At 37.8% G+C, this 13,803-nt stretch overlaps 1 protein-coding gene across 1 annotated transcript in view; it reads left to right on the top strand.

The window, feature by feature from the left end:
* The first annotated feature begins 9 nt into the window (after window positions 1–9).
* The window catches only part of LOC125232456 (unc-112-related protein-like), an 83,209-nt gene continuing 69,415 nt past the window's right edge, over window positions 10–13,803 (top strand). The window contains 1 exon segment of the mRNA XM_048138119.1: window positions 10–302. Within this exon segment, the coding sequence (XP_047994076.1) occupies window positions 161–302 (142 nt within the window). The 5' untranslated portion in view covers window positions 10–160.

The following is a 13,803-nucleotide window of genomic DNA, read 5'->3' as shown; positions in this document are numbered from 1 at the left end:
TTACCTCATTCGGCACTCCGGCTGTGTTGTCCGGTCCGGTCCTCCTCGTCCCTCAGTTAAGCTTGTTCGGTCGAGCTACTTGGGTGATTTCGTGTCCGTTCAAACCGCGATGCTTCGGAAGTGACATTTTCAGTGTTAAGTGAACGCAAATCCTTCCAAAATGTTGGCCGACGGAGAAATAGTGGGCGATGGATCATGGAACCTCATGGTTTACGTGACCGATTTGAACGAGAAGCGCACCTTGGTTGTAAAAGGTGACATGCACATCGGAGGAGTGATGCTGAAATTGACAGAACTCTTCGGTAAGATTGTTTTTGTAACCTTTAGTGGAGTCCTTGATTTGTTTTCGTCAATGAGTCATACGCGATGGCCTATAACTTTTAGAGTTATGTATGGTATCTCGTTTCTTTTACAATAAAATTGTGTTGTGTTATTGGTGATTCAGCTTACTAATGATAAATTAGAAGCATAAAATTGGTTTAGTCATAACTATTTTAGTTTTGTAATGACCTCTAGTCAATTTTTTAAATATATTTAGAATTTGTTTTAGGTATTATTGCACATACATTCAAAATTATATCAGGACTACACAAATAAAATTATAGTTACAGATAAATATGGAACATTCATTTGTTAGTATATAGGACTACACAAACTACAGTCGTATATTTAATATGGAACTATAATCATTATTCGTTTGTTAGTATTCTTTTCAGGGCCCACATACATATTTGCTTGTGACCTACCAGTGGGTGGCAACCATTAGTTAGGAAAATGCTGTGAAAGTGGCGTGTTAATATATTTCTGGATTATTTTAATATAAGATACAGCGGGCCAAATCTCGACTGGGGGGGACAATTGTAACTGATCCATTTTTTCCATTATTACACTATGATGTTGAGTTCTACATGTATCCACTCAACACATCTACAATATATAACCGGTGGACACTATTTAATAACACAAACATTGTAAAACAAGGTAAAAATGGACCAGTTACATTTGCCCCCCAGTCGAGATTTGGCCTGCTGTATCTTATTTCTGGTTGTAAACACTGTCATATACTATACCTGATTTTTGAGGGATTCTAAATGATTGCTACATTTGTAATAATTATATTTTATGTGTAGTGATTAGCAACAACAAGGATAATCAAAACATGAATCCTTCCTTATAAAATATTGGGTACAACTACTTATTACTCATTAAGTTGGTATTTACCAAATACACCTTGGGCTCTAATAGTCCAAAAGATTTATTCTTTATACGCACATCAGTTCCAAAAAAAGTAATTGGTACAAGATGGGGTGCGTACCCGCGACCTCCGGACTGAAAGTTACACACACTTACCGCTATATTTCTTTTAGTCAAAACACACTTTAACAGATTTAGCCCCAAGCGCCTGATTTTCAATGCAAAAAATGAAGCCGACTGTCTGGTTCTTGGCCGAAAATGTGTTAAAACTGTAGTCATGATTTTGTGATTTATCCTTGTTTATTTAAAACCTGTTTTCTGCATACAGCCTTGAAGCCACATAATATACAGTACATGAAGTCAAATCTACATAAAGGAGGAAATTTCACAGAAATACAATCAAACTGCTGATGTAGCATAAGCATAAGGACCCTTTTGACACAACACCAGGCAGGCAAGCATGGTCACGCGATTAATGATAAAACATCAGGCTGTCCCTATAACGCACTATTCGTAAGTGCGATAGGGACGGCCTGATGTTTTTAACCCCCGACGCAAAAATGTGTGTGTCGGTCTGTCTGTCTGTCTGTCTGTCTGTCTGTTTGTCTGTCTGTCTGTCTGTGTGTGTGTGTGTGTCTGTGGCATCGTAGCTCCCGAACGGATGAACCGATTTCGATTTAGTTTTTTTTTGTTTGAAAGCTGAGTTAGTCGGGAGTGTTCTTAGCCATGTTTTATGAAAATCGGTCCACTATGTCGCGGTCGGGGGTTTTTCAAAAATTTATAGCATTTATCGCGCGACCATGTTTATACGCCAGTTCTCTGTTGGGCTATAATTGCAATCTTCGTTCAGATCTACTTGTGTATGTGGTTGTCGTTATGAACTGGTTCTATGTACATTAACATTTTATCAATATTCATAAAATTCATCATTCGTTGGAGTTGGAAGGGCTGATACTTTGTAAGTAGAGTCAGCATCAAAGCTTTACTAAAGCATTGATTTTTTATCTTATCTTATATGTGATTCTAGTGAAAAGGGGGGTACAAGTCTTCGGAAACTCAGTTAAATTACCGCAATATATACCAATGCCGCGTAAACACAATACAAGTGCGGAAAAAAGAAAGTTCGAAACGAGGCGATAAATTAAATAAAACACGACCGAAGCGACACGACTTACGAATTTCATTTTCGCACACGTGTATCGTACGACGTTTTTCAGTACAGATGATAGCCCTCCGAAGTTTCGACCTGACAAGAAATGAACAACTTCTCGCACTAGTGCGAGTAGTGCGTAAAAAAATTGTACAGGCAGGCAATTATTATCGCGCGATAAATGATAAAACATCAGGCCGTCCCTATCGCACCGTCCCTATGAGGGGACCCAGCCAAAAAAGCGTATTATGCGGGAAATCGTATTAAACGAGAAAAAAATGTGATTTTTCATCGTAAACTTTTAATATGATTACTTTTTCTTGAAGCATTAATGTTTTTCTTCTTATTTTTGACATCACTGAACCAAAGATGGGACAAAGAATTCAGAGACTGTGCGATAATGCGATGTTTTATCATTTATCGCGCGACCATGATTGCCCTGCTGGAAAGGATGAATATATCACTTATACCCATTTCCACGTGGAATTAGGATTATTAGCTCCCATAGTAATATACAGCCAGAGAAAATAAATCTACTTTATATAAAATCGACTTACTTGTTATTGACATCTATAAAAAAATATACAATTATAGTACATTACGATACAAGTGCGTAAAAAAGGAAGTTCGAAACGAGTGGCGATAAATTTAAACACGTCCGAAGGGAGTGTTTTAAATCGACACGAGTTACGAATTTCCTTTTCGCACGTATATCGTACGACGTTTTTCAGTACAGATGAGCCTCCGAAGTTTCGACCTAGCATATAATGAACCACTTCTCTCACTAGTGCGTAAAAAAACACCATCTGTACTGAAAAACACTTTAACTGCTAAAGTCCAAGTATACTACCAGAGGTTGCTATTGTTGCTAACTGTACCAGCTATACAAGATTAGAAACAGAGTGAGACAACTAGCTATAGAGCGAGAGAGAACATGCGCGTACGCAAGCGCGAGCACGCGTCCTTCGCGGTCGCGCGGGTGGGGAGGGGGGAGTTTTTGCCCGCAGGTGAACTAATCTGTTATGCGGGCTATCGGAATAGACCCTATGTTGTTTCATCAAAACAACTGAAGGGGCAAAATATCCGGATGATAATCTCTTGTCAATGCGATAATATTTTGTTATGCGTTTTTAGGGTTCCGCTTCTGCCTTAGAAAATAGCTATTGCATTCGAACTACGAAGCTTTGACATGTAGAATTTTATATGCCTTTATAAAACTACTAGCTTTTGCCCGCGGCTTCGCTCGCGTTAGAAAGAGACAAAAAGTAGCCTATGTTACTCTCCATCCCTTCAACTATCTCCGCTTAAAAAATCACGTCAATTCGTCACTCCGTTTTGCCGTGAAAGACGGACAAACAAACAGACACACACACTTTCCTATTTATAATATTAGTATAGGTATATTAGTATATGGATGGTTATGGATATAGATGGAAGTATGGATAGTATGGAAAATTTTTGTTTTAAAAAAAGTACGTATGTATTAAACGCGATGGATTTCTAACTGGTTTTCGTCTTCATCGTTTTGTAGTAAAAAATGAACTACTTTTCTTAAAATTTTACGTACAATCGTACATAAATTATTAATTCAATCTTCTCCCGTGTATATATATATTCACATTTTGATTTTAGGTATGTATTTCTTTAACAACCTTAAAATAAAATAACGAAGCTATATGTACCTAATATATTCTATCAGTATATATGTATACTTCTATAGTAAAATGTAGGTACTGTAGTGGATTTTTTTTTACTACAATAAAATAATAAATCACATTATTGGCTTCCATATGTATTTAGTACCATGTTTAAGTCCCCACGCAACGCTCAGAAAAACCACAAACAAATTAAATAACATCTCACCTACGCTAAAGTTCGGAATGGAGGTCGGTCGCCCACTTCGCAAATCTGTTATTATAAGGAACGTTACTGCAGCAGTTTCGTATCAAACCTTCGGTGATGTCAGCGTAATCGTTGTCAATTAATAATTCATCATCATTAAAAATAATCAGTATACATTCCATTAACATTCCATTGTGGGGTAAAGGGATATTGATAGTCTTCTGAGTAGTAATGACGGTAGGAACTTCTCTCTCTTTGTAGGGCTCACACCCTGGAGCTTATATGGTCCCGCTCTGTGCGGTTTAGGAGGAATTTCCTCCCGCTAACGTTCCGGCTGTGGAATGATTGATGAGGTTTTCCCGAAGGTCTACACTATAGAGTCCATAAGCTACGGCGACTACTCACCATCAGGCGGGTCGTATGCTTTTTGTCGCCATGTGGTATAAAGAAGTAAAAGATTTTGCTCCTACTTCTTACAAACCTACGAAAAAGCTACGAAAAATATCAGACAATCCCGCAAAAGGTTTTGCAAAAGTCAAGGCACCGCTTTTTCTAGTTGACATTACATTTATGATGTTGGTAGTTCTATGACATAATGCTCTATAACTCTTCAAATTATGAAACCTAGTAGCCAAAGACATTACACAAATCTTCAAATCAAGGCATAGGCTCCTTCTGGGCAAGCTCGCACCATCATAGGCCACGTCTTATCTTCAGCTAGTGGCCATAAGTAAATATTTCGACCAAATATTTCAGCATTGGAATGTAGTTCAAAATAAATATATCCGGCACTACCGAAAACATTTCACAAATAGAAACAGGTACAATATTCCTGTTGAAACAGTTTTGCAACTCGTTGGCGACCGGTTAATAACAATAATATCCCGTTCATGCAAATTCACTCTCAAGCAATTTGCATGTTAAGTCGCTTGCGTAAGTATTATTAGATATCTGAGCTTCGTATTTCACGTCTGTTTTGTTGCCCTGTTACAGGCACCTATAAAATACACAGTTTACATGAGTGCGCTACATTTTGACCATTGGATGAATATATTAGGAATGATCTGGTTTTGACATTATTTAGATATGCTTGTGCCGACCAACTCGACGTCGTCCGGTTGGCCATCCTAAATAGGGCGGATAGAGTGCACTCTGCTCAAAGTTGAACCTGTCTGTATATTGAACACTGGAAATTCGTTCAGACCTTTAATCACATAATTCACAGACAAGAGGATAATTGAGTCATGAGGAAAAACCCATGTTTTTTTTTACAGAGCTGAATCAGCCCTTGCCAAAGAAGCAACAGTCAACATATTCAAAGAACATAAAGCGTACAGGTTCAGAGTTCAACCAATAAACAAATGTGACGTAGAGAGAATATAGCCACAAATGGTCAAAAGTGACTTCGTGGCTAATTATCCTCAATTTTATGAATGTTGTGGCTCAATATGTGAATTAAGTCTCTTTATCCTTAAAGTTCATTCCTTAATGCGTCGATTTTATAACTGTTCGCTGCCATAATATATACTGTCCTCATTTCACATATCTTCATTTAGTACAGAATCCTAACTTGATTGTTCTTTAGACTTACACATATTGTCCGAGATCGGGTGGACTTTTTTGATATTTGTCGAGCTTCCGAAATTTAGAGTCTTGAATGAATTTTAATATTCTTCCCAGAATCCTTGATCTCTGACAGAAACTCTGAATGTTACTGTATTTTGAAACCTTTAAAATTGCCTCTTTTAGTTTGTTCCTCTACAGTCTACAGTTACTTCTTAGTTCTCAAACAGACTTCAAAATAAACATTTCATTGTATCGTATTCTCTAATAATACGGCGATAAATTAAAGTGTATCATTTCCTACACGCACATTAATAACACATGTCACAAGTGTCACAACACCGTGTTTCTTGGACGCAATTATCGTTTATCGTATCTGAGGTCCTGACCCTGTCTGGCGGAAGTCTTTTCCGCTCTTTAATTAACTACAAAGGGCCGCATTTCAGCACCTTGTCAGATGCTGATTTCACCATCAAGCTATTTCCGGTCAGCAAATGGACATTTCTCTGAGGGTTTCAACAGCTTTAACTTCGATGGCATGATTTTTACGTGAATACCGTCAGAGACACATGAAATGTTGTCAATTTAAATAGCAGTCCCCGATTTCTACCAGAAACGGAGAAAACTCGGGCGACTCTTACGGAATTCGGGTTAATATTGCTGCCACTTAAGTCAAAGCGTTCGAAACGCTCGAAGAAATGCCCAAACTTGTTGCACTAAACATTGACCAGTATACCGTGATTACCTTTTTGTTTTTTGTCGAGCTTCCGGTCACGGGTTCATGGGTGGCACCCGTGACCATGACGTCCATGATGCATGTAAATGCGTCGAAATATCGGGGCTCGACAAAAAATTAAAAGGTAATCACGGTCTATCTATACATGCCGATTTGCCGATCAAAATAAGTTTTGCAATGATGGATATGCTCATTGCTCCGTTGAGATTGTACGTCGGAAATCAGAATTTTAAAAAGTTGCCCCTAACGGCTGTCTATAGCTCCTCCTCAGTCGAACGATAGGGACGATTCTGATTTGAAAAAAGGACTCTGAAAAGACTCGAGTGCCGTATTAAAACCCCAAAATCTCAAGTGGCTCTCATCAGTCTCAACTCAACTCTCAACCCTTTGGTAGCCAAAAATACTGATATCTATAAGTATACCGCTTTAGATTACTCCACAGAAGCACGAGGGTGATGACTTGATCGATAGATCGAGCATTAAAACTCCCTGGAAAAATGTAACATAACATGCGTCAAAAACAACACGGAGACTACTTTTCACAAGCCTGTGCACTGCTTTCCCCTTATGTAGATTTTCTGTCCTCAATGTCTTTTTTGAAATGTTTGACGTCGAATCGAATCAATGATATTGATACGTTTAAAGTGAACAATTCACCCTTCAAGCAATTCAGATTTGTCAGTGTGCGTAATCCAACCTTGAATGGTTTCGAGTCTTGCCTTTTTAAAGAAATCCAATGTCGACAGCACTGTACTTGTAACCTTCATTGCATCATTTGCATACGTTTAAAAACATGGCGGTAATATGTGTAAGGTCCATCTGAGCCCTTTTTGATATATGTTAGTGTTTGGTACCTAATCGAAATTGTCAATAAGATTTCCGATGGACTTTTGAAATTGTCATATTGGTTCCGGCTTTATGAAGTTGGAACTAATATCGGTTCGGAATCGGTCTTTTTTATGGTGTTTGCTAGTCTAGAAAACTTAGAATTTGGTCAAGGCGTTTGTCTAGCGCTCTTGCGCTGGAGGCCAAAACTCATATTGGGTTATCGAAGCAGCCATGTATTATAAATTATAATTATTATTTTATTGGAAAAGGTTTTCTCCGCTTCTTCGAATTAATCTTAATATTGAATCCCTTTAAATGAACTGTTAAATAAAATGTTACAGAAGTTCGAGCGTACGAGCTACCAAAAACAATGCTAGAATAGTAAATGTACCCTGGGTTTATTACACAACGGCTTTGGCAGAGATAAGATAGGACAGAAATCCGTTTGCGTAACTCGGTACGTAAATATGCATGGAGATAGCAGCGTTGATAATATTGAAGTATTCTGTTGGTAACAAAAGGTGTGGAATAAATGAACCTCAATGCTTCTACCATGAGTGTTGAGACTGTTGAGTAACGTAAAAACTGATGGTTAGCTATAGTGTTCTCGTCATTATCATCAACATCATCATCAATATTAGTCTTTAATTGTCCACTGCTGAGCATAGGCCTCTCTTCGTGTACTCCACTTATCTCGGACTCTCGGTCCTGTCCTGGGATAGTCTTATCCAGGTGTGACCCACAGTTGCACGCACCGGTCTGGCTCAGTCGGTAGTGACACTGCCTGCTAAGCCGTCCTGGGTTAGAATGCCGCTAAGGGCATTTATTTGTGTGATGAGCACAGATATTTGTTCCTGAATCATGGATGTTTTCTATGTATATAAGTATGTATCTAAGTATAGTAGTAGTAGTAGTAAGTAGTATCTGTCTAAGTATGTATATCGTCGGTTAGCACCCATAGTACAAGCTTTGCTTAGTTTAGGGCTAAGTTGATCTGTGTAAGATGTCCCCAATAAAAAGAAAAATCCGAATGTAGTCCACATATCTGGGGTAGAGTAAGAAAGGTTTCTTGTTTGCATCGATCGAGTCACTTCCAAAAATAAACGCTGTCTTTAAAGAGCGCACTAGGGTTATTATTTGCAGTTACGTTACCACCGAAACTGGAAGAAGCTTGCGGTGAAGCGAGCAGAATGGCGTACCTAAATGCATTGGAGATGGTCGCAAGGTCGCAACTCGCAAGTTCGTCGACGAGACCTGGTTCGTGGCACTTGCAAGACAAAAAAGAAAGAAGGCACCGTAGCTAAACATCATTATCTGTCGCAAGCTTCCCTTGTCAGCTTTGTGGCAGGCAGGGTATGTCTAGCGGTCTGTATATTTAGTCACCAAAATCGATGTTTCTCGGACATAGTTTGTCTGAAATAGACGCCAAGGCCAACACTAGTGTTATGTTGTGATTTATGTAAACTTCGAGCACTGTTATCAGGGTCATTGACCTCAATAACTGATCGCCTCATCTGCATAGCGAGACAATGAGCGGACGATAGCTTATCGACGCGAGCGGAAACACGGAATGGCGACGGGCGGACGAAACCGAAAACATAGGCAAGGTGCTTCGTATGTTATTGTTACATACCCAAGTTACCGACGGTTAAGAATGCGAAAGAATTTTCAAAAGTTATCTCGGCGCGGCGGTCGGGGTGGTGAAGACGTAATCATGTTTGCCGCGTAAGTGTAAACAGTGGATTTGATACCCTTTTCCTTGGTGTGGATCTATTTCAGTTTATAAACTTTCCGGCGAGTATTGGCATTTCCAAGTTTGTGCAAAAGCAAGCCGATCAGAGTGCGTCTAATTTGTTTTACGAGTATCTATACCTAAAAACCTACTGCATCTTCTCAAAGAAGTCATTCCTATCGCCATAAGGCCTTGCCAGGAATCCCATACAACTCTTCCTAAGGTTCGAACATTACTTCCAAATAGGCAGTCATTATGCAGTACGTCGCCAACAAACTTAGTTAAACTAGACAAATAAGGGAAATACTAAGCTATTGTGTATCTTTAGGCAAATGGTGGAATTAATCCTTATCTAGAAACTATTCAACATTATCAAAATTAGCTGATTATGGATAGTCTTTATTGAAACGATATAAGGTGCAATGAGTGATGGGCTGATGGCTGTTAACAGTGGTAGGAATCTCCTGATCGGGTGATTCCGGCTTCGTTCGGTTCTCATTGCTACTTAGGAACTAATAGGGTTGGCATTTCACGTCCCTTTGCGATCGCTACCGCAAATAAGACAAATTACTTCATTTTTGTCAATTTTGACAACCCTTAAAATTCGAATGAGTGCCATATATTAAAAAAGGACAAGGATTTGTAAGAAGTGTCCTCTCTGTACGTATGTACTATTATTTATTCTATGTCAATAGGGTTCGAAGTATTCACGTTATCAGGGATTGGGAACAAGGAGCGTATACAAATACATACGTGTGCCTTAGTGATAATCGCGGTAAGAAAGCTGTTATTGTCCTCTAAGTTAAATTTAAACAGGCATGATAAAAGTTCATATATTCACTCTTAGCCTTCAAAGAAAAAAAAACAGCCGTCAATGGTGAAAATGAAAACAAATATGTAGTCTTTTTCGCAAATATTGTATTTAATTTAATTTTTACAATTTATTAAGTCTGCTTCTCTAATAATAACTAAACATATTTCGTACTTAGGTCATTTTACAACGCCGAAAACAATGCTTAACATATATATATGACGAATGGTCTTTCCTAAACCAACAGACCCATTTGCGTATGACCGCTTTACGTGTATCACACATCACACTGTTAAAGAAATTGTACATAGATGTTGCTAGTTACCCATAAATCTACGATTAAGAGTTGCAGCGCGCGAAGAAATGCCCCTTTGACTTTCCTGATAAGACGGGTGTACTTAATACCATCCCGTAAAGGAGTGTTGGAACAGCAGCCGGACGCTAACGGTAGCGCGCATTCTCACTCCGCCGCCACACGACTAATTGCTTAGTCTTACGAATGTCTATGTTAATGCTTTCCTTGCTTTCTCTCGAATTCTGTGCTGCGACCTTAACTTTTCCATGTTTCACTCGTCTTTTAACTCCCGATGTGGCAATTGCCTTAAAAGGTTGCGTCTTAAATTGAAGGTGTAATTGTTGGTCGTAAACTGGTATTGTCGGCAGAAGGTGAATGAAATAATAATAGTTACATAGAAAAGGGTACTTAAATTAACATAAGTGTGACTTTAGTGAGAGAGATAAGCCCTATTTAGGCTATGTAAAGAAACTTTTTGAGTTGTGCAGTTAACGAATTAAGAAAATGCGCTTAAACTTTATACTGTGCCTAAAGTGTCGAAATATACGACGAAATATTGTGGTAAGTACTTCTTGAGGCTGGCCTAAAACTTGTTGTTTATTCAAAAATACACATTTAAATCTCACTGTCGTTATAACATATGTTAAATGACATGTTGTGTGGTCGTTTCACGAAAGCTGGCGCAGTATTTATATGAAAATATTGACAATCACATTTCAGTACAATTATCATGTCTGCTCTTATGAATCTTATGAATCGCCTATACCCTAACTCGTCTATGGATTGTCATAATACCTATAATCTCATAACATAATGGTGTTTTGTGTTGTTTTATTTGAATCATCAAGGTAGCCTTTTTGTCACTTGTCACGTTATGCTTCACTTTCGATCTTACTTGTTAGAATGTGACAAGTCTGATGACATTAGTGACACTGGTCAGCTGCTGTCCCGGCTGTAAGGACTGATAGGTACTTTTCGCGACTATGGACTGTCATCAGTCAGGGGTGGGTTAAAGGACAAGGCTCGGATGTCCCTAACGTAGATAGACAGCACGCATTCGCATTGCATATATTTTATTTTGTTAATTTAAAAAGTAGGCCTTACTACCATAATTACGATGGTGGCAGTTCGACGTAATGTGGCGAAACATTAAGTAATACGTACGTATATGTCGGAGCGTTGCATTCTGAACGATTATGGATACTAATCATAGACTTGAGACTAATACGCGTCTTGCATCATCGTATGACTTGTAAACATAGTCTTTTTATACTTATCTTTCTATCGGGCGATCTATTATTAAGTTCTTATATATTATTGAATATTTAAGTGAAAACAAACACGGACATTGCACATTTCGAGAGTCGTATCGCGATTTCCACAATAGAAAATGTTCGATCGGCTGCTGCTATCAGCATTATAGTTGAGTTTAAAAACACTTCGAGCAAAACAAGTGTAAAAGAGACATGATGAAGTGTGACAGAGAGCATACGTATTCGCAGCAAATGGTTGATTCAACTATAGTGAGTCAAGATTGCGGATGAGACCATATCGCGTATGATGCCAACCGGTTTTGCCGACCAGGCATGTGACGTCACATGGACCTTACAAGGTCCTAGTGGTTTTTAAATGCATTCCTCACTAAATATGTCATAACGAGTAACGTATTCTATTATAATCGAGAAGTATACATTCATGATAGAAAAGAGTATAAAAATCATGAACATTAAAGTTTCCAGCAATCAAGCAAAATCGAGAAAAAAATGTTTTGTGTGTGTGTGGATTGAGTGAGCACCTTCCGAAAATAAAAAAAAATATGCTGATCATTTAGTAAAAGTTCTAAAACAATTGTAAAACGAATCTCTGAATTTGTAAAAAGATAAATCAAAAGATACAGCCATTAACATGTGCTCACTCAGTTCTTACAAACTACCAACGAAAACAGTGAATATATTCATTTAACATATAATATTTATATACTAACATTTAGTAAAAAATAGGCCAACCTACCTCTATAAATATTAGATCACCTAGTGACGTATTAAATTTTTTACAAATAGTTTCTTATGCTCACTCAATCCACACACTTTTGAAAAGCCGAATTTTGATGAAAAACATAAGATTTAGACCGCTATTATATGTGTATAGTTTAGTAAAAGTGAAATGGGAATTTGTAAAATACAAAACGAACCACTAACGTGTCAGGTTTTTTTATAATAAATTTTTGTAAGTGCTCACTCAGTCCACACGTTTTGAGAAAGTTAAAAATGTAAATATCTTACGATTTGTAGCACCTAAGACACTCGAAAGTACTTCAACATTTAGTAAAAATTTTTACTAAATATCCACCATCTAATATTTTATATTCGTTGTCTGGTTTTAAAGATATTCAGACATAACTTTTCTCATACAAATGTATCAAGTAGGGTGACCACACTATGTCGGCTCCTGATTTTCCCCACCTTCCCATTGTCATATTGAGATTGGGGAGTTTCGTTCAATTTTGATAATAGTTTACCGGATTTGTAAGTGGGAGCGAGAAAAGAATAACTATTTCTCGCTCCCACTTACAAATCCGGTACGCTCATCTGTTAGCGCGATTAGATTACCAGGTTCTGGTTTCTTACTAGTGAAGTATTATATTCTTTGTTTCTTACCAATTATTATTCATATTTAAAAATATTTTAAGCGGGTTACTCACGTATTAAGTCGATATAGCGTTCGACATGTTTCGGCTCAATTTCGAGAGCCTTTCTCAAGAGTAGCGACACCCCGCCTTTACATGTCGAGAGCGCGACGCATACTGCGGGCGCTTGCTCGGTGCGCGCGGCTGCTGAGGACAAATATGTATGTATGTATGTTTTTTAAATATGTATGAGTCTCACGGGAGTTTTATAGTTAAAATTATTATTCATGTCCTTTTTAATGCTTGCATGTCGATATGGTTATTATATCCTGACGTCGATAAAAATTACACAATACACATCATCACTAGGCCAAGAACATAACCTAAAAACAGTTTGCAGATGGAGAATTAATATGGTATTAGTTTAATATTATCAGAATTGAACGAACGAAACTCCCCAATCTCAATATGACAATGGGAAGGTGGGGAAAATCAGGAGCCGACATAGTGTGGTCACCCTACTTGATACATTTGTATGAGAAAAGTTATGTCTGAATATCTTTAAAACCAGACAACGAATATAAAATATTAGATGGTGGATATTTAGTAAAAATTTTTACTAAATGTTGAAGTACTTTCGAGTGTCTTAGGTGCTACAAATCGTAAGATATTTACATTTTTAACTTTCTCAAAACGTGTGGACTGAGTGAGCACTTACAAAAATTTATTATAAAAAAACCTGACACGTTAGTGGTTCGTTTTGTATTTTACAAATTCCTATTTCACTTTTACTAAACTATACACATATAATAGCGGTCTAAATCTTATGTTTTTCATCAAAATTCGGCTTTTCAAAAGTGTGTGGATTGAGTGAGCATAAGAAACTATTTGTAAAAAATTTAATACGTCACTAGGTGATCTAATATTTATAGAGGTAGGTTGGCCTATTTTTTACTAAATGTTAGTATATAAATCCAGCGCGGTCCAGCGCGGAAATGCAGCTAGCGTCTTGGGAACCTTTGCACC

The sequence above is a fragment of the Leguminivora glycinivorella genome, chromosome 13, assembly GCF_023078275.1.
Source record: "Leguminivora glycinivorella isolate SPB_JAAS2020 chromosome 13, LegGlyc_1.1, whole genome shotgun sequence".
NCBI classification, from domain to species: domain Eukaryota; kingdom Metazoa; phylum Arthropoda; class Insecta; order Lepidoptera; family Tortricidae; genus Leguminivora; species Leguminivora glycinivorella.
The sequence above is the reverse complement of the archived record's forward strand: the minus strand, read 5'-3'. Positions and strand labels throughout refer to the sequence as shown.